The following is a 26,714-nucleotide window of genomic DNA, read 5'->3' on the forward strand; positions in this document are numbered from 1 at the left end:
GAATGTTGGCAGCAATGACTTCTGGGTCGTCACACTCTGACTCCACAAAAAACACCTGTTGCAGAGAAGGACATTTACAATGCAGTACTGACTCAAAGCCCAAATATTTGTACATCACTTCAAGGCATGGTACTGCTGTTCAGCTGTCTGCTTGTTGTATTTAATGTGTTGAGTCATATAGCCGTTTGTTGTCGTAATACATGTAGGTTACCTTAAATGCATTCTCTTGGACAAAAGCGAGAATGAGGTCTCGTCTCTCCCTTGTCGTATTTGTTGCGTCGAACACCTGGTTCAAATGTAAAACATTGAATATGAAAGTCATAGAAACAACTAAAAGGGGGTAGTTTGCTGCCGCTCAGTCACTTTATGTAATTAATTTGACAGTTAGTCTTCCCACTTCCCTTTGAAGTGTTTTCCAAAAAAAAAGGAGGATGGAAAGGAGATGAGGACGAGACAGGAATACAGAAGAGGATGAAGACTCACAGCAATCTGTCCTCCTTCGTCTGTCAGATACGCCCTCACATCCTGCAGGGCGACCAGTGCACACTGTCTACAGACACACACGCACACACGCACACACAAACACGCACATACAACAGATTCTTTACATTGAAAAACCTGACATAGCTTCACAGATATCTGAAGCCATACCCATACTCCTATCTCACCTAGTTAATTAAAAAAATACCTACCTACAGCTCCATCCATACCTATAAACCTATCTATGCCGTTACACCTGACCTGTAGCTCTATTATGAACCATGAACCTACCCTAGACAAGGCTCCCTAAAAATTAGAAGAAAATCAAACCATGACCCAAATCACAGCCTATTCCATGTCTCTATCTGTACCTCTACATAGAGGCTTAGCTAACATCTAAATAACTGTGTCAGGGTCTGATATGTATCAGTCTATGCAATACTGTATGTGAGTATGAATGACTTAATAATTATTAGATAACATTAGATCGCTTAAGATAGATGAGGCATCATTCAATCCAAAAGGCTTTGCCATCATCCTGGCTTGGCTATATATACCGCAGAGCCACATCCTCCACACTTTGGGTTAAGGTTAGGGTTAGGGTTAACCTTAACCCTAACCTTAACCCTCCCGTTAACTCCACCTCTTGGGTCACAAAGGCAAGTGACAAGCAACGCTCTGGCTGTCCAGCGTTACTGATCAAAGCAGGACTGAAAGAATAGGTATCGCTTGTAATAGCATCAGAGTGACAGTGGCAGGTTGTTAATATCTAGGTCAGACCCATGCCAGGAAAAGGTGAGTGTACTTATTAAAAGACCAATTTATTAAAGAACATGATAGGAGATGTTTCAGAGGAACAGACGCCCTGCCTGTCAGTGTCAAGATCACCCAATTATATATGTTAATGCTCTTTCACGCTAAAGAACATCGTGCCCTGTTTTTCTTAATCATCTGTAATCATCTTTAGGTTAGGGCTAGGGCTAACCCTAATCCTAACCAGAAGGCCTTTATCCACAGAGAGCGAGGGGAATATGATCTGATGATGGTGAAGGCAATTCATAACGCCAGATCCCTTAGCTGTTGTTTGATGTCAAACCTTGTGAAGTGGATCACACATGCACCAAAACATACAAAAAACACACACACACACACACACACACACACACACCAGGGTCAGTTTATTAATGGGGGCTCGGGGCATAAAAACATATATAATTGCCTCCGACATTGGGATGATGTAGGGGGGCAGAAAAAGAAGATAGGAGATTTCCTTAACTGACACACACACACACACACACACACACACACACACACACACACACACACACACACACACACACACACACACACACACACACACACACACACTTCGACAAAAACACAAGATTCTGAAGACTTTTACATTTTCATTACCTAGTTCCTACAGACATATAAGCATGTCATTACAACCCCCCCCAACAGCTTTTCCTTCTTAGGACCATGGTCTAGGTCTCAACTTTGTCTTCAAGTCCTAATATGGAAGGTATTTTTACAACCGCGAGTCTTAACATGGTCACAAAAACAAGAACACACACACACACACACACACACACACACACACACACACACACACACACACACACACACACACACACACACACACACACACACACACACACACCTGGCCTAGACAACCAAAGAACTTACTTCCTGATTTTCATGGCTTCCTGGTTGTCATGGCGGAAGAAGTCGTAGGACTTGTATGCCCTGACCGCCTCCCTCCGGTACACTCCCAGATTAAACACTGAGGGAGACAGGAAGTCAGCACACTTCCTGTATTGCACCCGACCATTACAGATGTGTTCAGCAGGTTCAACCAGCTAACCCTAACTCTAACGCCCTAACCCTAACCCTAACCTTAACCCTAACCCCCTAACCCTAACCTTAAACCCCTAACCCTGACCCTAACCCCCTAACACTAACCCCCTAACCCGAACCCTAACCCTGACCCTAACCCTGACCCTTACCTTAACCCTAACCGTCTCTCCACATTACTCTTTATCTCATCACACTCTTCTTCTGCTACAGTCATTGCAAATTGATGTGAGTTTTCTGTTGAACAGATAATGTTTTCTAATATAATCTGTTATTGAGGTGAATACAAATAAGCCCCCACAGGACATTGTATTCTCTTTTTGTGTTATTATATATCCTGTCATCAACTAACTCCTGTGAATTATCTCCTTCAGAATCACAAAGCAATGGGGAGTAGGACATCATTGAGAAAAGATACTCTAATGATCTGTATCTGACCTCACTGTAGGCTGCTTTGAATGAAAGCCTTGTCTAAATGACTGAACAGTCCAAAGGCCATGTGGTTAGGCGCACGTCTCTGCATTATGCGTGTGAGGAATGATGCATGGGACACTGGTTGCTTCAATAGTCATTAAGTGGAAGATGTTGTCACAGTGTGGTGACCTTTGGTGGGGACACCGATCCAGTTGAGGTAGCGCGTGAGTTTCTTGGACATGTAGGTCTTTCCACGGGCAGGAAGGCCGATCATCACGATCACCGTGGGAGAGTTGGTCATGTAGGACGCCCACGCTGCAGCACACACACACGCACACACTCACACACACACACACACTCACACACACACACACACACACACACACACACACACACACACACACACACACACACACACAGACACACAGACACACACACGCACATGCATGCACAGTATCACATACACACAAACACACACACACGCACACTCAGTTCACAGGCACATACAGAGTTGCATGGCAGTCAAATAGCTCAGTAGAACTTAAATAGATAGCTGAAAAATAAAAAAGCATTATATTTTCAGTATCGACTTTTTTTTTGTTTAGAAGTACACTAAAGTACATAATTATTGTAGAAATTATATTATAAATGATATAATAACTATATATTTTAAAGTTAGGGTTGGGGTTAGGTACCCCTAAAATCAGTATTGAAGTACTTAATGAATAGTACTTAATACACGCTGTCATGGTATAAATAAAAGTTTCAAGGGTAATTGCGTGGCTGTTATATTTTCTATGGTCTCTCCTGCAAACGAACGTCAGTGAGACTTCCTGAATAAATAAAGGTTAATTAACATTTCTTCCATAACTCGAAAACCTGTTTCAAATGTGGATGATCCAGTTGATCTGCACTATAAATAATCCTCCCGTTTTCCTGCCGCTACAACTACAAGGCCTAACACAATTATGCTAATTCCAAGGGTAAATTATAGAGGATTAGGGCCACAGATAAGATTTTTTTTTAGTTCTGACTTTAATCTCAGAATTCTGACTTTATTCTCATAAATGCATAGTTCTGACTTTAAAGTCAGAATTCTGACTTTAAGGTCAGACCTTAACTTTAAGGTCAGAATTCTGAGACACTATTTTTTTTCTTATGTGTAGCCCTAAATCTACGATACCTTCCAAGCTCTGCACAGGATAAATATCTCTTCAGAAACTGTAACCCGTTGATCTAGAAAGCATGGCATGCGAAACTGCTTTCTAAAAATATAAATGTCTGTTTTTCTTTATTTAAAACATATAAAAAGCAATAAACAAACATAATAAAAAAAATGCAGGAAGAACCAGACTTTCCATGTTTGTTCAGAGGGCCTACATTGATGACTGACTCCCCCATTCTCTCCCTCTCATCACCATCCACCCCTTGAGGCGCTGCTGACCCTACCCCTACCCCTAACCCTAACCCACCCCTAACTCTACCCCTAACCCTAACCCTGTCCCTAACGCTGTCCCTAACCCTTACCCTGTCCCTAACACTTTACTCACAGCACTTCTTCTCCTTCATCCGCAGCTCGCTCCTCTTCGCCTCGGCCAGGATGGCCGGGCTGCCGTTCCTCTGCACACTGGACATGGTGGTGAGGCTCCGGTACTTCAAAGTACTCCTTTCAAATATCACTGTAGTTTGAAACATTCTACATATTGTTTTATGATGTAATCAAATTAGTATCCACACTTTTTGTCAATGTTATCAGCGCCCGATATTGAATGCCATCTTTCTGGCGATGGGTCAGATTTTGTTCGCATTGGTATTGAAACTCAAAACAGCAGCGCATCTGCAGATGGTAGCAGCTAATCGTTGATTAAACTAAACACAGATGCGCAATACACGTAAGTACCGGTGTTGTATACAAACGATGCGAACCAAAAACCTGCAACGCCTTTCATTGATCATAGTGAATCAAATGCGCATGGTCTTTCTCGAATCATTTACCCAATTCGCTACTATCCCAAAATCTCATGTTGACACGTTCCTAACACATTTATAAACCGTTAGGTTACCTGCCCTCAATGCAGATGCTTCCAGCTGTGAGGGCGAAATGTCGTGGTGTCTAAACCCGGATCAGTAGTCCTCAGCTGTAGACTCCCATGCAACGGAGTTATGAAGAAAGGCGACGTGACGGCGCCAAACCGGCCGGTTCCCAGGCTCCGTCCTAGCGCCCAACCTGCTACTACTAGCGCGCTGGTGTCCTTCCAAGTGCTCCGAGCTGGACGTCACGTTTTCCTACCGTAACGTTGATAATAGATCGCCGGTAGGTTAGTCGTCGTCCCCCCCCACACACAGGAATGATGGAAATGTTATAGTTCTGCATCACTTATAATTCTCATATAGGCAGGAATAATAATACACATAGACACAGAAACTACGTAAATCACTTTATTTCCAATAAAATAAATTTGACAGAAATCATCTGCATAGGTTCTTTCTTTTAATTTCAACACATACATAGCCGATGATGCAACACCGGCTATTTAAACAAAGACAATACAGTTTGAAGTACCTTTCCACCGTTGAGCTAATATACAATGTTGAACACCTAATAAATAAAACCAACACATTCCAATCACCAACAATAATAAAAAATAGAGTTAGGTTTGAATTAGTTAAAGTAAAACCTCATTCTAGTTTCAGGTAATACAAAGTGGTGGTAGAGTTAATGGACCCTTAGCGTACTCTTTTTCAAAATGGAAAATCAGCTCAATCAAGCATTCTCTCTCTAGTGTGCATCATTACACTCGGGTTAAACACACTTATGGAAGTATCAATGCCACATGGTATAATATACAGAAGGACTGCATGATTCCCAGTCCATAGACGCCCCCCAACACAAACATCACACCAACACAATCCCACCTATCACAACCCTGCACAGACACCACACCCCCAACTTCACACACTCTATTATTTCCTACACGCGGGGACATTTAAGGTCCCTGCGTGTGAATGACAGGCACTAGTGGCTGGGGGTAGGGGGGGCTCTGTGATGGCCTTCCCATACAGCAGCCGGTGGGGTGAGAGGGATTGTGCGAGTGGTCGTCACCGTAGGAATGTTTGGCGGAAGGCTCGCCGATGGTCAGTAGCACAGCACAGGTTTTGTTTCTTAGCAGAAGCAGGATGAGGCTGATGGCACCAGGTTGACCACCTTAAGACTTGATCTTCCACAGCTGGGGCCGCAGTCGAGGAGAAGGTGAGGAAACGATGGGTTATACCACATGCATTAAAGTATATGAACACATATACAGTGGGGCAAAAAAGTATTTAGTCAGCCACCAATTGTGCAAGCTCTCCCACTTAAAAAGATGAGAGAGGCCTGTAATTTTCATCATAGGTAAACCTCAGCTATGAGACAAAATGAAAAAAAAAAAATCTAGAAAATCACATTGTCTGATTTTTAAAGAATTTATTTGCAAATTATGGTGGAAAATAAGTATTTGGTCAATAACAAAAGGTCATCTCAATACTTTGTTACATGCCCTTTGTTGGCAATGACAGAGGTCAAACGTTTTCTGTAAGTCTTTACAAGGTTTTCACACACTGCTGCTGGTATTTTGGCCCATTCCTCCATGCAGATCTCCTCTAGAGCAGAGATGTTTTTGGGCCTTCGCTGGGCAACACAGACTTTCAACTCCCTCCAAAGATTTTCTACGGGGTTGAGATCTGGAGACTGGCTAGGCCACTCCAGGACCTTGAAATGCTTCTTACGAAGCCACTCCTTCGTTGCCCGGGCGGTGTGTTTGGGGTCATTGTCATGCTGAAAGACCCAGCCACGTTTCATCTTCAGCGCCCTTGCTGATGGAAGGAGGTTTTCACTCAAAATCTCACGATACATGGCCCCATTCATTCTTTCCGTCACACGGATCAGACGTCCTGGTCCTTTGGCAGAAAAACAGCCCCAAAGCATGATGTTTCCACCCCCATGCTTCACTGTAGGTATGGTGTTCTTTGGATGCAACTCAGCATTCTTTCTCCTCCAAACACGACGAGTTGAGTTTTTACCAAAAAGTTCTATTTTGGTTTCATCTGACCATATGACATTCTCCCAAACCTGTTCTGGATCATCAAAATGCTCTCTAGCAAACTTCAAACGGGCCCGGACATGCACTGGCTTTAGCAGGGGGACACGTCTGGCACTGCAGGATTTGAGTCCCTGGCGGCGTAGTGTGTTAGTGATGGTAGCCTTTGTTACTTTGGTCCCAGCTCTCCGGAGGTCATTCACTAGGTCCCCCCGTGTGGTTCTGGGATTTTTGTTCACCGTTCTTGTGATCATTTTGACCCCACAGGGTGAGATCTTGCGTGGAGCCCCAGATCGAGGGAGATTATCAGTGGTCTTGTATGTATTCCATTTCCTAATAATTGCTCCCACAGTTGATTTCTTCACACCAAGCTGCTTACCTATTGCAGATTCAGACTTCCCAGCCTGGTGCAGGTCTACAATTGTGTTTCTGGTGTCCTTTGACAGCTCTTTGGTCTTGGCCATAGTGGAGTTTGGAGTGTGACTGTTTGAGGTTGTGGACAGGTGTCTTTTATACTGATAAGGAGTTCAAACATGTGCCATTAATACAGGTAAACAGCCTCTTAAAGAAGTAGAAGTTACAGGTCTGTCACAGCCAGAAATCTTGCTGGTTTGTAGGTGACCAAATACTTATTTTCCACCATAATTTGCAAATAAATTCTTAAAAAATCAGACAATGTGATTTTCTGGATTTTTTTTTTCATTTTGTCTCTCATAGCTGAGGTTTACCTATGATGAAAATTGCAGGCCTCTCTGGTCTGTTTAAGTGGGAGAACTTGCACAATTGGTGGCTGACTAAATACTTTTTTGCCCCACTGTATATACTAATGAGATCTGTGCATTTATCACAGGATACGTCATAGGTGTGAATTCAAAAAATATTACAATCTATCATTTTAATAAAACTGTTTAAAAAAAACAATTGACAAACAAATAAAAACCCAGGCCGCGCCCCCTAAAACACTGGGCATGCTCAGTAGGACTTCGTAAGACTCGACCCAGGCCGCGCCCCCTAAAACACTGGGCATGCTCAGTAGGACTTCGTAAGACTCGACCCAGGCCCCGCCCCCTAAAACACTGGGCATGCTCAGTAGGACTTCGTAAGACTCGACCCAGGCCTCGCCCCCTAAAACACTGGGCATGCTCAGTAGGACTTCATAAGACTCACTCGGATGTTGAAGCCCAGCAGGTCGCTGACTACGGCGGAGACGGCAGACAGGATGACCACTTTGGTGATGTTGTAGATCAGGGGGTTTACGGTCAGACCAAGCAGCCGGAACGGGGTGTCCAGCTCCTGGGGTCAGGAGAACAGCGGACATTAAGACATCAGTTGAGATTAATATCAGATTAATGAAGTGGTTTTCTGTTGCTGAATCATACTGGGTAACAATAATCTACTGTAGTTGGACTTCGATTGTTTAGAAATCGCTGTAATAACATGCGTTGGACTGAAATTCACTGCTTGATGAAAGTCTAAATATTTGTTCAAATGAATGGTAGTTTTCCCCTTGGAGGACAATAAGGAAACAACCATCTAGATGGTATTTGGTTATTTAGATATTTGTGAAAACTGCAAATCCCTGCTTGATGGATCGACGTGAGTTAAATACAGCTGGTACATTGGTCCATGAAAGCTGGGCAGTTGTAGTGTCTGCATGCTGACCTTCATCAGCTTCATGGCCAGCTTCAGCACGTTGTTCACCAGAACCAGCTCCTCCTTCTTATTCGGCTTCTTCTCAATCCTCAGGTACAAATTAATCTGAAGGAGAAAGGGATTTAAAAAACAAAACGGATTATGGATTATGATGGGAATAGATTTAAGGTCAAGTATGGGTATTTCAGTTGTTAGGGTTATCCATCTACCTGCTCGGTTAGGGTTAGGGTTATCCATCTACCTGCTCGGTTAGGGTTGTCCATCTACCTGCTCGGTTAGGGTTAGGGTTATCCATCTACCTGCTCGGTTAGGGTTAGGGTTGTCCATCTACCTGCTCGGTGAGGGTTAGGGTTGGGGTTAGGGTTATCCATCTACCTGCTCGGTTAGGGTTATCCATCTACCTGCTCGGTTGGGGTTAGGGTTATCCATCTACCTGCTCGGTTAGGGTTAGGGTTATCCATCTACCTGCTCTGTGAGGGTTAGGGTTATCCATCTACCTGCTCGGTGAGGGTTAGGGTTAGGGTTATCCATCTACCTGCTCGGTTAGGGTTAGGGTTGGGGTTAGGGTTATCCATCTACCTGCTCGGTTAGGGTTAGGGTTATCCATCTACCTGCTCGGTTAGGGTTAGGGTTGTCCATCTACCTGCTCGGTGAGGGTTAGGGTTGGGGTTAGGGTTATCCATCTACCTGCTCGGTTAGGGTTAGGGTTGTCCATCTACCTGCTTGGTTAGGGTTAGGGTTGTCCATCTACCTGCTCGGTGAGCAGGGTTAGGGTTAGGGTTAGGGTTATCCATCTACCTGCTCGGTGAGGGTTAGGGTTAGGGTTGGGGTTGTCCATCTACCTGCTCGGTGAGCAGCACGGAGGCGTTGCTGTACTTGCTGTTGGTCTCCGAGCCCAGCGTGGCGAGGCGTAAGAGGAAGAGGAGCAGAGCGAAGGCCCACACCATCAGCTCCCAGTTCAGAACAGAGTCCAGGAAGGTCTCGTAATTGTGCAGCAGCTGCAGTATGGGTTAGGGACATGATATCGAAGGAGCAGCCTACTCTGTGTGTGTTTAATCAAAATAACTGCAAGATATCATCTAGTCTCCTGGCAGGGCCACTATTGGAACAACCGGTTATGTCCAATTATTACGTTCATATCCCCTACGATTAGATAGCACTGACCTGGGCACAGATGATGAAGCAAATGGAAAGAGCCAGGAGGAAGATGGTGGAAACAATGACATCCACTGAGCGCTGGGGTCCTCTTCTCTGCATTATAAAACAGACCAAGAGTTCTGAATGGAACTGAGGGGGGACTATAGACCTCTGAAGAATAAGTCCTGCCTCCGAGGCTCCGGTCCCTTCGGTCAAATGTCTATGGGAAATAACATGGCGTTTATGAATGATCGTATGGTGGCGAAGAAGTGAAAGCTGTGTCACGTTTTGAACTACACACTTTTTACATCTAGTTTAGTCTGGGTTTGTGGATTGTCTGTGCCATTAAAGTAGTACACGATTATTAATGCTTCTTTAAAAGGCACAGATAATCCAAAAACCTAGTTGAAACTAGATGGAAAAAGTGTGTAGTTCAAAACGTGACGCAGATGTTACGTCTTTGGATTTTGTTATGTATGATCAAAAGCGCCATGTTATTTCCCATAGACAGTAGACATTTGACAGAGGGAACCGGAGCCTCGGAGGCGGGACTTATTCTTCAGAGGTCTATACTGCAGAAGAGGTTGGCTGCCCCTACTGGCAACAAATTGTCATAGTAGCACTTTAAAAAAAGGACAAACAGCAGTGAATCCCATTTTTAGGTGTAAACATTTTTGGAACCCAAATTTGCCATCTTATTTTATATAGCTGGAATAGCTGATAACAAATAAATGTTATAACAGCCAAAGATTTGAAACCCTTTAATTCATAGCATAGATGCATACACATAGTAGTTCCAGTGTAGACTCCCTGTTATAATTCAGCAATCTATAGCGATTCCATATGCACACCAGGTGATCCCCAGTCTGAAGGCTGTGAACCCCTAACCCTAACCACGACCTGAAGGCTGTGAAACCCTAACCCTTACCCTAACCACGACCTGAAGGCTGTGAAACCCTAACCCTTACCCTAACCACGACCTGAAGGCTGTGAAACCCTAACCCTTACCCTAACCACGACCTGAAGGCTGTGAACCCCTAACCCCTAACCCTTACCCTAACCCTACCCTCATCGAGACAAACCTTGAGGAAGGAGCGCAGAGAGAGCCACATCTTGATGTTCTGGACCTTCTTCAGTCTGAAGTGGGGGATCTCAGACTTCTTAGCCTTGCGTGCAGAGGTGAGGTGGCTGAACAGCTTGGCAAAGAGCAGCCTCTGCCATAGCAAAGAAAGATAGTTAGAGAGTTATTAATTGTGCTCGCACTCTGTGTTACTTTCCCACTGTCACGACCTGAAGCATAGCGAACTGTAGTTCCCCTGAAAGAGTGTGAAAGATGTTTTCGAACCTTTCTGCTACATGAATTTAAAGATGCTGTTCCGATACACAAGGGTTTGGGATGCCTAGCTTCATGTCAAGCCATGAACAGGACGTTACCGGACGTTTAGTCCCCTCAAACGATTCGTCCAGTAGTTGCTTTGGTCCGTTTCTGTATTTTGTTCTCTCACTGGGCTGGGGCCAGTACCTGTCCCCAGCCCAGTAACTACTGGAACAAGGCCGTTCCTGGTGGGGTCTCTCCATTCACCTGTCTGTACGTCCGCTCCGCCACGCACGTCATGAAAAAGAAGAGACCGGCGAGGCAGAACTTCTCCACAGTGACGATGAGGAAGAAGGCGCAGGCGGTGGCGTCCGCCGGCCCCGCGGCTGCACCCCACAGCCGGGCGGGGGTCAGCAGGGTCAGCCTGGACAGGTCCAGCTGCTGGCCCAGCCGGAAGGCATAGGGCACGAGGGCCAACGTGGCCGTCACCAGGCCCCCAAGCATCAGGTAGCCCATGCCCTGTTCCACTGCCTTCACCTGGGGGGGGCATCAATAGTGTCATCAATGTAGCGGTCAGTGCTTTATAGGGGACATGACACAAGTACCAGAAATAAAATGAGTGAAAAGGTAAAAAAGTAAGAACTGCAGGGTTAGATTTAGACCAAAACGATGACCCAATCCTCGATAGGAAGCGAGCTAGACAGGAAAACTAAAAAGTTAAGATATTGACAGATTGTGATGCCCTTTGTTTTTCTGGCAGGCTGTTCCACAAACATTTTGTGCAACTTGATGTTAAAACTGGTATATTTTGGATAAAATAATCTTCTTTCTACTTCGCCACATTTGCCATTCACATCATTCCTTAATAATAGTCTGCTCTGAATGCAGGGATTGAGTGTTGGGTGAGAGGAACCGTGCGACAGCAGATGGCAACATGTAGAGATGGAAGAGATGTGAACTTCATATGGCTACTGTTAATGTTAAACGCTTCTCTTATTTACTGTTTTGGACTAATTCTGTCCACAGATGAAGCACTACAGAAGAAAGAAAAATCGATAGAAAGGACAAAGAAGGTGGGATGTGCATTCAGTTCAAGGTCCGTTAATTGGTGCCCTCCGTGACAGATAGTACCCAGTACAAGTACTCCAATTTGTTATGGGAGTAATTGTACTTTTACTTGAGTATCATTTTTCAGTACTCGCCCCACTACAGGACACAACACAGAAAGCAATACTACAGTAGTAATAGTATATCTCCCAGGGTGTCGTACAATGTGTGTAGCCCTTAGTGGCCGTAGCTGCGGTTGAGCTCTAACATCATTGACTGTGTGGAGGTGAGGTGAGTAGGGGTGCTGGCGGCGTGCGCTGGCAGCGGCGGTGTACCCGTGTCAGGATGATCCCACTGATCTCCAATACTGACATGTCTGCTTTCTTGCACTCGCCCTTCTCCCAGAATATGGCACTGACGCGGTCACGGGATGGGTGGCAGGGCTGCAGCCAGGACAGCTGGCCCTGCGGTCAGGACAGCGCACACACACGCACACGCACACACACACACACACACACACACACACAGCACACGTCGCATGCAATCAATTAAAGTGCTCCACATATAGGTGTAGCATGTGAACATTAAATGCAGAATTGTAAAAGTCAGGAGGTAGGGAGTGTTTTGGTCCCAGGTCTAACTACAAAGGATCTGGCTGATGGCATAAGAAGAAGATAATAGATAGTCTATAAGGGTGACTGGCATAGTGATTTACTCAATACTGAAAATCATTAAACTATGTTTACTAGAACAAGAATTATGTAAGTATTGTTTAATCTATATTGAGTCCATTTATTACATATTTTAGTATTTCATTATATAGGTTCATTTACTACGGTTTTATTACATTTGGCGAGTCTCTTTGGGAGATAATTCCACCAGCGTTAAAGGACACAGGGGACCCGTTAAAGGACACAGGGGACCCGTTAAAGGACACAGGGGACCCGTTAAAGGACACAGGGGACCCGTTAAAGGACACAGGGGACCCGTTAAAGGACACAGGGGACCCGTTAAAGGACACAGGGGACCCAAAGACCCACCCCAGCGATGCCCTGCTGCAGGTCCTCCTCGTCACTGCTCAGCGCGGCCGAGGAGGCCGGGAACGCCACGCCCACGTTGTGACGCCCCTCGCCCTCGCTGCTGCCGCTGGAGGCGGAGTCAGGCCCCTGCAGAAGCTCCTCCCACATGGTGTCATCCGTGTCGGAGGCGAGGCGGGAGTCCCCAGGGGGCGGCCTCAGGCGGTCCAGCTCCCGGGATTTGGCCTTGCCCTCATTGGCCACTGTAACCTCGACTCCTCCTCCTCCTCCTCCTCCTCCTCCTGCTCCTCCTTCCTGTTGCCACAGAAGAGCAACATAGGCGTGTTGGAGAGGATTCATGTCCCTGATCCTTGGAATGGATCATGAGAATGAAGAACTTGATGAATATCTCGTGTCTGACGGCAGTCCCGCTGACCTGTGGGTGACCTCTGGGTGACCTCTGGGTGACCAGGGGCGTTTCACTGCCTTTCGCTTCATATTTGTTTCGATCATTCATGTTGTTAGAGGCTGGGGTCTGTAAGCGTGTAACACAAACTCATCCAGTAATAACTGGTGTAAAAATGTGTCCCTAAAAGTGTCCTTACCCTAACAGTGGAGACTGGCCACTAAGAAGACCACTCATTAAATCCACCTCTGAAAGATTTGAGCTCCAGCTCTGTGCTGCCACCAGTAGAACTCTCTGTCTGGGGTTAGGAGAACGGCAAATAGCTCAGTAAGTGGAACCGGGGGTGGATGACCTGGACCTACCTGGGTTCTGGGGGTGGCTTTGGGGAGCCTGTGAGGGCCCCTCTTCCTCAGGCTGCAGGAAGACGGCGGCATGCTGGGCACTGCTGGGACCTTGGGGTCCCTCGCCTCTTCCTCCTCATCCGTGGAAAGCTCGTCCGACGCTCGGAACCCCGACTTCCTCTTGCTGCTCTGCAGGAAGACCCCATTGAGACCAGGGTGGACCCCTCCACCTCAACCTGCTCCCAGTGAGACCAGGGGGGACCCCTCCACCTCAACCTGCTCATTGAGACCAGGGGGGACCCCTCCACCTCAACCTGCTCATTGAGACCAGGGGGGACCCCTCCACCTCAACCTGCTCATTGAGACCAGGGGGGACCCCTCCACCTCAACCTGCTCATTGAGACCAGGGGGGACCCCTCCACCTCAACCTGCTCATTGAGACCAGGGGGGACCCCTCCACCTCAACCTGCTCCCAGTGAGACCAGGGTGGACCCCTCCACCTCAACCTGCTCCCATTGAGACCAGGGGGGACCCCTCCACCTCAACCTGCTCATTGAGACCAGGGGGGACCCCTCCACCTCAACCTGCTCATTGAGACCAGGGGGGACCCCTCCACCTCAACCTGCTCCCAGTGAGACCAGGGGGGACCCCTCCACCTCAACCTGCTCCCAGTGAGACCAGGGGGGACCCCTCCACCTCAACCTGCTCCCATTGAGACCAGGGGGGACCCCTCCACCTCAACCTGCTCATTGAGACCAGGGGGGACCCCTCCACCTCAACCTGCTCATTGAGACCAGGGGGGACCCCTCCACCTCAACCTGCTCATTGAGACCAGGGGGGACCCCTCCACCTCAACCTGCTCCCAGTGAGACCAGGGTGGACCCCTCCACCTCAACCTGCTCATTGAGACCAGGGGGGACCCCTCCACCTCAACCTGCTCCCAGTGAGACCAGGGGGGACCCCTCCACCTCAACCTGCTCATTGAGACCAGGGGGGACCCCTCCACCTCAACCTGCTCATTGAGACAAGGGGGGACCCCTCCACCTCAACCTGCTCATTGAGACCAGGGGGGACCCCTCCACCTCAACCTGCTCATTGAGACAAGGGGGGACCCCTCCACCTCAACCTGCTCCCAGTGAGACCAGGGGGGACCCCTCCACCTCAACCTGCTCATTGAGACCAGGGGGGACCCCTCCACCTCAACCTGCTCATTGAGACCAGGGGGGACCCCTCCACCTCAACCTGCTCATTGAGACCAGGGGGGACCCCTCCACCTCAACCTGCTCCCATTGAGACCAGGGGGGACCCCTCCACCTCAACCTGCTCCCAGTGAGACCAGGGGGGACCCCTCCACCTCAACCTGCTCCCATTGAGACCAGGGTGGACCCCTCCACCTCAACCTGCTCATTGAGACCAGGGGGGACCCCTCCACCTCAACCTGCTCATTGAGACCAGGGGGGACCCCTCCACCTCAACCTGCTCATTGAGACCAGGGTGGACCCCTCCACCTCAACCTGCTCATTGAGACCAGGGGGGACCCCTCCACCTCAACCTGCTCATTGAGACCAGGGTTAGGGTTAGGGTTAGCCTAACTAACTATACTAACCCTAACCTTAAACCCTGTTATTGGAAGGCCCCTTGGCGTTGGTCATGGTTTATCATTGAGACCAGGGTTAGGGTTAGGGTTAGGGTTAGCCTAACTAACTATACTAACCCTAACCCTAACCCTTGTTATTGGACGGCCCCTTGGCGTTGGTCATGGTTTATCATTGAGACCAGGGTTAGGGTTAGGGTTTGCCTAACTAACTATACTAACCCTAAGTCTAACCCTAACCCTTGTTATTGGACGTTGGTCATGGTTTATCATTGGGACTACTGTACTGAGAATAAACAGGAGCATGGGAAAGGAAGAGAAGTCAGTGGTTTACTCAAGAGCTCTGAGGTCCTTTTCTGTCCTCTAGTGGTCATAAATAAATGAGAGCAAAACCAACATCGTCCTGCAGTGTGGATGGACAGACAGCCACCCTGCTGAATCTGATTGACGGCTGGGTGTGATTGACAGCGCCTACCTCGGCTCTGTAGGGCGGCCGCGCGCCGTCCTCCGTCGGCCTAGCCTTCTGCTCCACCTCTCCTCCAGTCTCCCCCTCCTCCGCCTTCTTGGCTCCTCTGCTCTTCCACGGCCTTCAGCACACAAACACCTCTGGTTCATTAAGCTGATAGCAGCAGTGTGGGGGTCCAGGAAGGGCCTGTGGGGCTGTGTGAGGGGCTGGTGGAGCTCACCTCGCAGCACCGGCGCTGCTTTTCTAGGTATGCTTATGAATTGGTAAAACTATAAATCAGGCATGTAAACACATGTATGACAAAAAAAGAGAGCGCTACCTAAAGTCGGAAAAAATGTGACGGCGTAATATCCTATTAACATGAGAAGGCCTATGCTATATGCTTTAATAAATAGGAAATTCAATTTAGTATACACTGTTTCATAAGAGACAGACGGACAGACAGCACCAGCTAATCTTAACCTGTTAAGCCTTAGGCCTATTTCACAGGCCTCCTGCCCAAAATGACATGCCCAAAATGAATAGAGTATGCCTCCACAACTACAAGGGCTATATGAATAAAGTTGGTTTCAAAAAGAAGGTAACACCTTTGAGGTGGCTGCAGAAGTGTCAGAATCAATATGGATGTTACTGTGTCAGAGTAAATTCAGCTAGAACATAGTAAGAAATGTCAATTTTCAATTTTCACCTAGAGAAAACACATTATTTAGAGTGAATACCACCTTGAAACTATGGGATAGTAGCCCAGAACCTTTAGGGAAACATATAACAACATCTGATGAGTACCCTATTCCAGGATAAATGCTAATAAAGTGATTTTAGAGAGGTTTTAGTACAGGTAGGTCCAGGCGGACTAAATGGTGCCATTTGGGCACTTTTGGGCACCCTCAGTGCCATTTGACCTTTCTAAGGTACCAGACTGTAAAACTAATTTTATTTCACTGACATATCACTAAAGGTATTCATTCCATCCAAATTCAACAGTTTTGAAAATTCACCCAGACCTCTATACATTTTCCCAGTCAAAGAAAACATAAAATCGAAATGAAGTTTGACTCCATCTGGAGTAGATATATTTGAGAACAACATATAATAAAACCAAACTGTAAAAACAAAGGTAAAAACACAGCTAAAGACTACAATCACTATGGGATAAAGATATATATATATATAAACACGCTGGCAGCAACTTTGAACAAATATAACTAACTAACTAAAACTAACTATATACACTAAGGGCTGTCATGCCACTGCTGGAAGCAGTTCTTTTTGGAAGTGAAGCACAAAGGGACCTGACACTTCCTACAGTACCATTAATCCGTGTCCAGTTCTGGCAACAGCAAGGCACTGTCGTCAGACGAGGACTCGAGAGGGACTACAGTAGCCCCACTGTCGCTAGTAATGATAGCAAATGCCTCCGCAAACGTATAGGTCTTTCTCCTGCCTGCCATTATTTATTTGAAAAGAATAACGAACGGGAAAAATAAGGCAAGAAAATACAAAATAACTAGCTAACTAGGTATGCAAACGTTGTAAGAAGCATGTTGCAGGAGCGTATGTCTCTATCTAGCCGGAGTGTTGTGATTGACCCCTCTACCGAACCGGGACAGTCAATCAAGGGACCCAAATCCATGTAAAAAAACACCATTCGCCAATCAAAAGTATAACACTCTATAACGTTTTTTATTTTTTTATTTGATTTGCTCTTCTTTGGCTGCTATTTCAGTGAGGTTTTCATTGGAATCGGTGGAGCCTCAGCTTTCATATGACATATAGTTTGTGTGGGTGGCATAAAGTAGCGAAATCGGCGGCGGCCAGAATGTGCCCATGCACGTTTTGCGTGTTTTGCTACGGGCTCATTTAGTTTCTTGGTGTTAGAATTGTGCTTTGTGTAGGTAAAAATGGTTATCATGGGCTTTTAGCTGAGCTTCTTCCCGTTACGTAGGTATGCACCATGGACATGTTGGAGCATGGTGGTGCTGTTTACAGCACACGTTGGCACAGCTGCCCCCCGCTCGGGTTTAAGAGGTTAAGCAAAAAGATTGTGTCTTACCTTTATTTATGTGGCAGTGATCTCATCCTATGGTGTAGCCTACCACATCCACTTAGTTAAACAAGTTATCGAAGTTATCTAAAAACTAGTAGGTACTTGTCCACAGCGTCCCCACTGAATCCACTCCTACGGGCGACCCTGTCGGAGACCCTCGCCGTAGCTCTACGTCCGCATACGCATCCAATATTTAACTCTGTCGATTCGAAGGCAAGGGCTGTGATTGGTCCCCTAACAAAATCATTTCCGGAATCACTTTTCTTTACGTCGACGTCTCGAGGGGTCTAAATCAGACTACGGATTATTGACACCTGCACGCGCGCACAAACGCCGAACCGTACAGGTCCCCAAAATCTATGATAAAAAAGCGACTCGCGCCAAAAAGCGAGCCGTTTGCATGTCTGATAAATTGGCTAAATGGGGAGGCCTGTGTGTGTGTGTGTGTGTGTGTGTGTGTGTGTGTGTGTGTGTCTGTAGACACCCACCTCCTCCTGCGTGCGGGGCTGGCAGTGGAGGCGGGGCTGTTGTTGGCGATGGTGCGGTTGGACTCTGTGGAGACGATCTGGCAGTGCACCGTCCCCAGTAGCAGCATCAGACACACGGGCTCCAACAGATCGCTGGCCCCGGCCGTGGGCAGCTGGAGGTACAGAACCACCGCAGCCACTGATCGTGTGGGTGGGCAGGAGGGGGAGGCAAGATATGAAGACTAGGTTCTGTGGTCCTGCCCAGCTGGTTGAGCAAGGCATTGACACTAGCATGAATGACTTCCTCCCTCTCACCCCAGCCCACTGCCAGTGGAATACAGTCTTCCAGAGTAAGAACAACCTACTAGCACCCCCTGCTGTCCCATTCCTGTACTGACAACAACTAGGAAGAAAGATTACGTCAGGCCAATGGGGTCAATCTGTTGTATATTTTTTCCTTATCTAGTCAGAATAGGGGCCCATGGATCGCCATCCCAGTGAATGTTCCGCGTCCTGCACTCAAACATAATGAACGGAAAAAAGTTGATATGGCACTTCTCAATGTTAGATCACTTAACATTAAGACCTTCATTATAAACTAACTCATACTCTGACTAAGAATGCAATGAATGTTTTTGCTTCTGTTGATGTACAAACGCTCAGGAACGAAGTGTTACAACTAAAACCCTCCAGCTGCTCACATGACCCTATCCCCACCACCTTTTTTAAAACTGTGTTTAGTTGTCTAGAAGTTGAAGTGTTAGCAATTGTAAATCACTCACTACTGACTGTTATTTTCCCCATGTCACTATAAACTGCTATTGTGAAATCTCTCGAAGAAAAGTAATCTTGAGTCTTCAGTGCTAAACCATTTCAGGCCAATTTCATACCTTCCATTTTTAAACTAGTATATAAACAGCCAAATGATTATTTACATCAAAACTGTTTATTTGAGGAGTTTCAATCCGGCTTTCGTCCTCACCACAGCACTGATACAGTGCTAGCTAAAGCTGTTTATGACCTAACAATGAACATGGATGACAAGAAGATGACTCTCAATATTAGTACTAGACTGAAGTGCTGCTTTCGACACATTTGATCATGACATCCTTATAAACAGACTAAAGCGCTATGTCGGTCTCTTTGGCTCTGTTTTAGACTGTTTTAGACTAAGCCCCTAGCATAAAATCTTGGTGTGATTCTAGACCCTGATTTGTATTTTAAATCTCACATCAGTAACGTAACGAAAACCGCTTTCTATCACCTTAGAAATAAGTGCAACCGTTTCTCTCCCAGGCAGATACTGAGACTTATGCATGCTTTTATTACCAGCAGGCTTGATTATTGTAATGCTCTCCTATCATATATATTTTTTATACTATCGTTTTACTAATATTATCATTTATTTTCACTTTACTATTGTATTAAAATTGTACAGCTACAGATTTTTAACTGTTCTGTTAAGCTGGTTGTATTACAACTTTGCACGGAAGGCGCTATTTAAATAAAGTTTGTATTGTATTTTATTGTATGAGTTAGAGGTTTGATTCCCACAAGGGGTAGCAATGTTTAAAACATATTCCCCAGACTGTCCGTCAAACACTTTGGATTAAAGTCTCTAACAAAGAGCACACAATTGGCTGATGGTTATGTATGTATTTCCTTTTTTTTCTTACTTCACATATTTTCCAGATCAACGATCATCAATTGGACGTTTACATTATTCCAAGACTTGCTTGTTTCCTAAAGCTGTCGCTGCTGTGATTTCATTGCCCTTGACTACAGTAGGCCTCAACAAGAGACAGCCCAACTCGAACCAGAAGAGCTCAGCAGCACACTGATTGGTTGGACACCAACCAATCAGAGGGAGAGAACAAATACCGGTTCTTCAACTTTGATGAAATCAAGTAAACAATGTTCCAGGTTCAGCATGAGCAGGCTGCACCCGGGAGAGCCCAGCCTACCTTGCATGAAGTAGAGCAGCAGGATGCACCAGGAGACGTGTGTGGAGGTGACCTGGGTCCACCAGCGGAAGAAGAAGGGGAACAGGAGCACCCGGACCAGGCCCTTGCGGGTCAGAGACGCCCAGGGCCTCTCTGGCTTGGCCTTGCTGAACGTAGATCCTGGGAGGGCCCAAACACAGAGACAGGTCTGACTGGGGTTCAGCTTTACTGTGCCTGAATGAACATGTCTAATAAGATGGTACTCTATGGATCCCTCACAGGATGTGCGGGTGTGGTAGCAGAAAGTACGGGACCGTAATAGAAAAAAGACATACAGATATAAACTAAAAGTAAAAAATACAAAAACTTTACATGGAACATGTACATTTACAATATGCAACGCAAATGCAAAAATAAAAGTACAATGCTGATCGTCCTAAAATAGTTTGGAACAATGTCATGAACCCATTTTAGGCCTGAAGCTTATTGCAGCCCTCACATTACATTGTTATGAACCTTTTCCGGAAACTTTGTTTTAGCCCTATCAACATCGGAACTGACCCTGCTCACATTGCGCCATACTTCAAGGTTTGCTTGTACAATTCATAAGGCATTCATATATTACACAGATCCTTTATGATACCTTAGTTACCTTGTAATAATCTGTATATATTAATTATACATATCTTTCATCAATCCATCATTTTTAGCTTTAGATTATGAAGCAATTCGAACTCTGTGTCTTGAGTAAAATACAGATATGCTGATGTGAGGCCATAATTACCTCTGACCAGATCCACATCGATAAGATCTGGCTTGATGTGGCCAGTCTTCATTGGTTTGCTGTCGATGTCCTAGGAAATTAAGGATAGTTAGGATTGATGGGAGGACAAATTATTTTATGGAAATTAATATTAGTGTAGTTAGCAAATATAGTCGTTTGATGAGTTTCCTTACATTAAGCTCAGCCTTCTCCAGAGATTTCTCCCATACTTGCTGATCGTACGCCCCGATCTATTGCAGAGATTATTGAATAACATTTCAATCATGATCTGGCATTGAAAAAAAAACAACCATACGTTCCACTATCAATCTAAATGTACCTTCTCTTGATACCAAGCTATTCTCGCCATTGCCAAATGACACTGAAACCAGGCGCATCGATGTCAGGTCATTTCACAGAAACCAACAGGAAGGCGGTGGGGAAATCCAGACCCTGACAGCAAAACAAGACAACGTCGCTGTTTGTATCATTGATTACCAAACAGTATAAGCAAAGCAAATACACAGAAGAACAATAACAATAATACAAAAAACAACAATACGTTTGAAATTAAGGGCATGAAGCAGATAAGAGAGCATTTACAATGACAGTATGCCAAACAGGGGAACTTCAGTCGGTCCAGATACGGTTTACACCATTTGATTTAGATGAACCCTCCTCTTCATCATACCTGACAACCCAGACGCAGTGGAAGATCGTTCAAGTTATCATACTATCACATATACTATACTACTAACTCTAACTATCACAGATCGCTGTGCAACGACAGTCTTCGCCTCATCGGAGTGAGAGAGGTCGGGAGGAAACTCCAGCTCCCAAACATAACAGTGGATGTGTTTTTAACCACTAACCCACTACAGCGCGGACCTGATAACGCCTCGTACTATGTATTCAATGTGGGAAAACACACCGTTGGCGGAATGCAAAATCGAGCACTACGACTATCAGAAATGAATACACGATGTACAAAGATTTATTTTAATTGTAAAGTATTTTTTATTCACGGAGTTACCTGACTAACTTCACTCTCACATTGGGCAGTTGAGTGGCCTACTTCCCTTTTCCGGGTTTTGTTTGGTTTGCACGTTCCGACGCTCCGTGCAGCGTGCATCACATCCAACCAATCAGAGCGCATGCTGAATGTTGACAGAGGAATAATGGTGATCCGGATGCCTCGGACGCCCCAGTCGCTTGTTATGCTCATTAAAAACATCCCCACTTTGCATGGCATTTCAATATTCGATAAGGAATATAAAATTAGTCTAAACGCGGACACAGCAATCATTTTCTAACAAATGAATTGATGGTAGATGTTTCCCTTAATTCAGTCTCAGTATTCTCGAAAGCATCTGGATTATCCCTTAACATTCAAAAATGTGAGCTACTTCCCATTCATTCTTCTACAGATTCCACCATTTCTTCAATCAAGGTTAAACCGAAGTGAAATATCTAGGAATAGTTTTGTCTAAAAATGCCATCAGAAGGGAAGATGTTAATTTTTCTAACCGTTAAAGAGATAATTCATAGAGAAACAAACTCTTAGTCACTGTCTAAGCAGAGACCTCTCACTATTTTTGGTAGAGCTATTCTTTCTAAAACAGAAGGTTTATCCAGAGTAACATATCATGTCACTCCCTGTATGTCTCTTCCGCTAATGTTAAAAAAACAACTCAATTATCTTCCAGTTTCTTTGGAGAAATAAAACCCATTGTGTCGGAAAACCACAGTTAGATGAGAATATGATCAAGGTGGTATTAAAGCATTAGATTTTAAATCAATGTTTGGGACCTTAAAGGTGGCTGAAAACATATTTGTCACAACCTGATTCAATATGGTTTCATATACCTCAATCTCTATTTAAGAAAATAGGAGGGCTTGGATTTATTTACAGTGTGATTTTGAAGTAACTAAAATTCCTGTTAAATTATCAAACTTCCACAAACAAATCCCTCATTTTTGGAAAATTATATTTACCCACAACTTTTCTCCCAATGGCTCCACCCTATGGAATAACAGGGTCATTACAGTTAATAGAAAATCCGTGTTTTTGAATGAGTGGTATAAAAGGGGCATTGTGTTTGTGAATGATATAATAGATGATAATGTTGTTGTTTTTTGAACATATAGCCTTTTTGTACAAGTATAATCTAAACTGTTTAAGGGAACATAATAAGATTTGTAAAGCGATACCACCACCATCATTAAAGGCAGAATATGTAAGATGTTGTCATTTTTAAATAAAAAAACAACCAGAACTATGTTATATATATATATATATATATATATTTTTTTTTTTGTGTGTACTAACAAAATCTGAAGTGCTTCAACCATTGCTAATTAATTTTTTTTTTTTAATTAGCAATGTTTTTTTAGCAATGTTTTTTTTTAAACCAGGTCCATGGTTATGAGGCAAGTCGTAGAGCTAGATAGGTTTCACTCTATGGTTTTTTTCATTCAATGTTGTTACTGATGGGACACGATTATTCAGTCCAGTTTGCCGAGACTTCTGTGGCCGAAGCCTTCCATGGGTGAATAGAACGACTCAAGAAGATTATCTGACGAGGAGCGATACGAGAGTATCGCTGTGCACATTTCCAAGAAGGAGAGCTTTGCGAGGAGCTAGGAGCTAATTACTAGACAGGTAAGCTGGCTCCTCGCGTTATCGGAATAATATGATCAACCAAGGTTCGAGTTATGATTCCATCTCTGTGGGGGTCTCTAAAATAAAAACTAGGTATAGATGCTCAAGTAAATATGTAAGGGATAGTGTATAACGCCGGTGATCACGGCTCTGTGTGCATACAATGACCAAGGAAAGTGGACTTTTTGCCTCTGATTCACGTCTTTCGTTTCCAGGGACGGACTGGGATCAAAAAAAGGCCCTGGCCTTTGCCCCCACCAGCTGCCCACGGGGCGAGCGCAACTCGCAGATACAACTTTTCACGTAGGCCTACGGAAAAAACCTGCAAAACCTGATAGCCCCAGTGATGGGGAACTTAAACTTAAAGGCGTAAAACAACTGCACCCAAACATGGACATATCAATGCACAACCCTAATGCATAGAGAATCAATAGATTATCAGAGCCAGCCGCTCCATATGATTGACTGTCAATTCTAGCATTCCAACAGGGGAGGCAATATTTTATATTTAATATGTTTTGCCCGGTATGTCTTTCCATCATGCTTGATATTTTCCACTGTGCCTCTTAAAGCAATTCTTTCTCACAGGTTTTATTTCACTTATTTTACTAATTGATTTGTTATGTAATCCTAAATTTTCTCTGAGCCTTCCTCTTAGAAACACACAAACACACACATGCCCATAGGACGCACACACACACACACACACACACATGCCCATAGGACACACACAAACACACACACACACACAAACAAACACACACATGCCCATAGGACACACACACACTCACAAACACCACACACACACACACACACACACACAAGCCCATAGGACACACACACACACACACAAACACACACATGCCCATAGGACGCACACACGCACACACACAAACACACACATGCCCATAGGACACACACACACACACACACGCACGCACACACACACACACACACACACACACACACGCACGCACGCACACGCACGCACACACACACACACACACACACACACACACACGCACACACACACTCCCTGCTGAGGTCTGTCTCTTGTCTCTGCAGGTGGTCCAGCTCTCCAGTCCCCCTGAGGAGGAGCTCAGTCCTACTTGGCCCTCACTGGTCGGTCAGACCAGTCTTTAGAGTGTCTCTGTGCTTTCCATCTTCACTCTTTTCCCTGTTAGTCATCGTCATGCTCCCTTTCTCACCTGTCTGCCTTGTGAACGAGCGACGCGGTGACGCTGGTCATCTTAATGTCTTCCGAGCCTCTTTTTCCTCTGACCTTCTCACTTCTCGGGTATAATCCTGATTTTGTCCACCTAAATCTAAATAACCCTAACCCTAACCCTAACAATCCCTTTCTCCTCCATGTCGTGGTTCATGTACTTCAGGGAGTCAAAGCCAAAGTTCCTTTACCCCAATTTCTCTCAACCATGGCTGAGATAACCCCCACTACGAGTCTCGTTGTGGAAATACCAGAGACGAGAGTCTGACGTGTTATGCGCTATAACCATAACACCAACAGCAGAACGGTTATCCAAATAACAAGGAAGTGTACAACACTTCCTTGTTAGTGGATTTGTCCTTTGATCGTGTGCAAAAGATGGCACATGCTGAAAAGTCACTGACCAAGTTTTGGTGTGAAGTTGAAAAGGAATATCCTGAGCTGGGGAAATGTGCATTAAATGAACTATTGCCTTTTGGATCAACTTACATGTGTGAAGTGACCTTCTCAGCCCTGACTCACATCAAAACCAAGCAGAGAAACAGACTGAATGTGGAGAGCAGCTTGGTGGTGGCTGTTGCCACACTGCCCCCAGAACTGTCAAAGCTTTTGAAAGACAAGTGTCTCATTAAACTGAATAAAATATAATTTTTTTCACTCACAATAATTGTATATAGTATTATTTAAATGAGCAGTTGGATTAGATATAAAGACAAAGGGTTAAATATAAGTACACATCAAGACGAATAATCCACATGAGAGAGGGGGTACTTTTATCATGGAAACCAGCTCAAGGGGTACACTGGTCAAAAAAGGTTGGGAACCACTGTTCTAGATAACAGAAAAATTACAGCCGCATAAGACATTTTAAAGATGAAATCCTCTTTTGTAAAGATGAAATCCTCTGTCGTATAAAACCCTGGATCTTGGGATCATCATGGGAATTTTGCATTGCCTTCCAATACCGTTTGTATACTCTCACAAAAGTTGTATAGCAGGTCATATAATCACTTTGTCAAAATACTGTGAGCAAACACAAAACAAGATCAGAAAAATATTTTTCACCTTCTATAAAAACAAATCCCCTCCATGTATTTTTTTTTCTGTCAGAGTATGAAGTAGACGTGGTTAAGATTAAACAATTTTTGTCCTCAGGTCCTTCTGGGGGCCCTGGAAAAACAATAAGTGAGTTCCTGTTCTGATTTTCTGTCCCACTGAAATGTGACTTAGATGATTGCATCTCAGTGAAAGTGTAGTCTACAGTATACATCGTATACTTATTTACATTGTCATAATAAAGTTATCTAATAGGGAGAAAGTATGTTTGAGCATGAATCTGTTGTATTAAAGACCACAGCATGCAAAGAAAGCAAATATGCCTAAATCATACAGCTATCTTTTTGAAGATTTTTTGAAGATTTAAGTGAACACATCAAGGTTGGTAAAGGATTTAGATATAGGAATCCAGGTTTCAGATTAGATTATTTTCCATTTGATCACTTAATAAATTCTCAGAAAGAGGAAATTTGAAGAAGGTGTCACCCAACACATTTGACCGTTGTGGCTACTAATATGGCATGGTAAGAATGACAAGCCTAAATGCTGTTATCAAAGAACCTGTCTCAAAATATAAATATTGACATTGTATTTATGCAATGAAAGTGATAGCTTTCTGCTATGTCAGTGCACCCAATTACATAATGACTAAATATGAATCTTTATGATAATATGTCCGGTTATTTTCCCCCTTTGAGTTCCCGTAACACTCGGTCTCGACTAATCGGCAGAAACGTGCTGATGGCTGCAGT

General features: G+C 44.8%; 2 protein-coding genes across 7 annotated transcripts in view; both read right to left on the bottom strand.

Moving 5' to 3' along the window:
- LOC307083362 (6-phosphofructo-2-kinase/fructose-2,6-bisphosphatase 2-like) overlaps nucleotides 1-4,424 on the bottom strand; it is a gene marked incomplete at its 3' end in the record, with an annotated part of 14,882 nt that extends 10,458 nt beyond the window's left edge. The window contains 6 exon segments of the mRNA XM_079747221.1: nucleotides 1-55; nucleotides 212-286; nucleotides 484-550; nucleotides 2,167-2,263; nucleotides 2,938-3,063; nucleotides 4,299-4,424. The exon segment at nucleotides 1-55 is cut by the window's left edge and continues 2 nt beyond it. Of these exon segments, the coding sequence (XP_079603347.1) occupies nucleotides 1-55; nucleotides 212-286; nucleotides 484-550; nucleotides 2,167-2,263; nucleotides 2,938-3,063; nucleotides 4,299-4,383 (505 nt within the window). The 5' untranslated portion in view covers nucleotides 4,384-4,424.
- Nucleotides 4,425-5,173: 749 nt separating this feature from the next.
- On the bottom strand, nucleotides 5,174-25,007 carry phtf1 (putative homeodomain transcription factor 1). Of its 6 annotated transcripts, none has more exons than XM_079748187.1 (17): nucleotides 24,890-25,007; nucleotides 21,360-21,472; nucleotides 21,214-21,270; nucleotides 21,041-21,110; nucleotides 20,278-20,436; nucleotides 18,335-18,512; nucleotides 15,809-15,920; nucleotides 13,761-13,928; nucleotides 13,017-13,307; nucleotides 12,312-12,440; nucleotides 11,197-11,466; nucleotides 10,697-10,828; nucleotides 9,642-9,728; nucleotides 9,320-9,475; nucleotides 8,487-8,582; nucleotides 7,992-8,117; nucleotides 5,174-5,975 (listed from the first exon to the last, which is right to left on the bottom strand). In XM_079748187.1, exons 2-17 carry the CDS (start codon nucleotides 21,387-21,389, stop codon nucleotides 5,955-5,957), a joined length of 2,082 nt encoding a protein of 693 aa, XP_079604313.1. In that variant the 5' UTR covers nucleotides 21,390-21,472; nucleotides 24,890-25,007; the 3' UTR covers nucleotides 5,174-5,954. The 6 variants fall into 6 exon arrangements, 5 of the variants coding, with proteins under 5 accessions (XP_079604313.1, XP_079604310.1, XP_079604314.1 ...); XM_079748184.1 differs by lacking the exon at nucleotides 24,890-25,007 and adding an exon at nucleotides 22,053-22,105; XM_079748188.1 differs by lacking the exon at nucleotides 24,890-25,007 and adding an exon at nucleotides 22,053-22,105 and having other exon boundaries at nucleotides 13,017-13,300; nucleotides 13,757-13,928.
- Between the last annotated feature and the right edge of the window lie 1,707 nt (nucleotides 25,008-26,714).

The sequence above is a fragment of the Pollachius pollachius genome (genome assembly GCF_949987615.1).
Source record: "Pollachius pollachius genome assembly, chromosome: 12".
Lineage (NCBI taxonomy): Eukaryota > Metazoa > Chordata > Actinopteri > Gadiformes > Gadidae > Pollachius > Pollachius pollachius.

What these genes read in the sequence shown, in the direction of transcription:
- phtf1 (XM_079748187.1), bottom strand. Translation starts at nt 21,389, where the DNA reads ATGGCGAGAATAGCTTGGTATCAAGAGAAG. An exon ending in GTGGGATCATCCTGACACGG is followed by an intron (nt 11,467 to 12,311) that starts GTACACCGCCGC and finishes TGCCCCCCCCAG; the next exon opens with GTGAAGGCAGTGGAACAGGG. An exon ending in TGGCCATGAAGCTGATGAAG is followed by an intron (nt 8,118 to 8,486) that starts GTCAGCATGCAG and finishes TCCTGACCCCAG; the next exon opens with GAGCTGGACACCCCGTTCCG.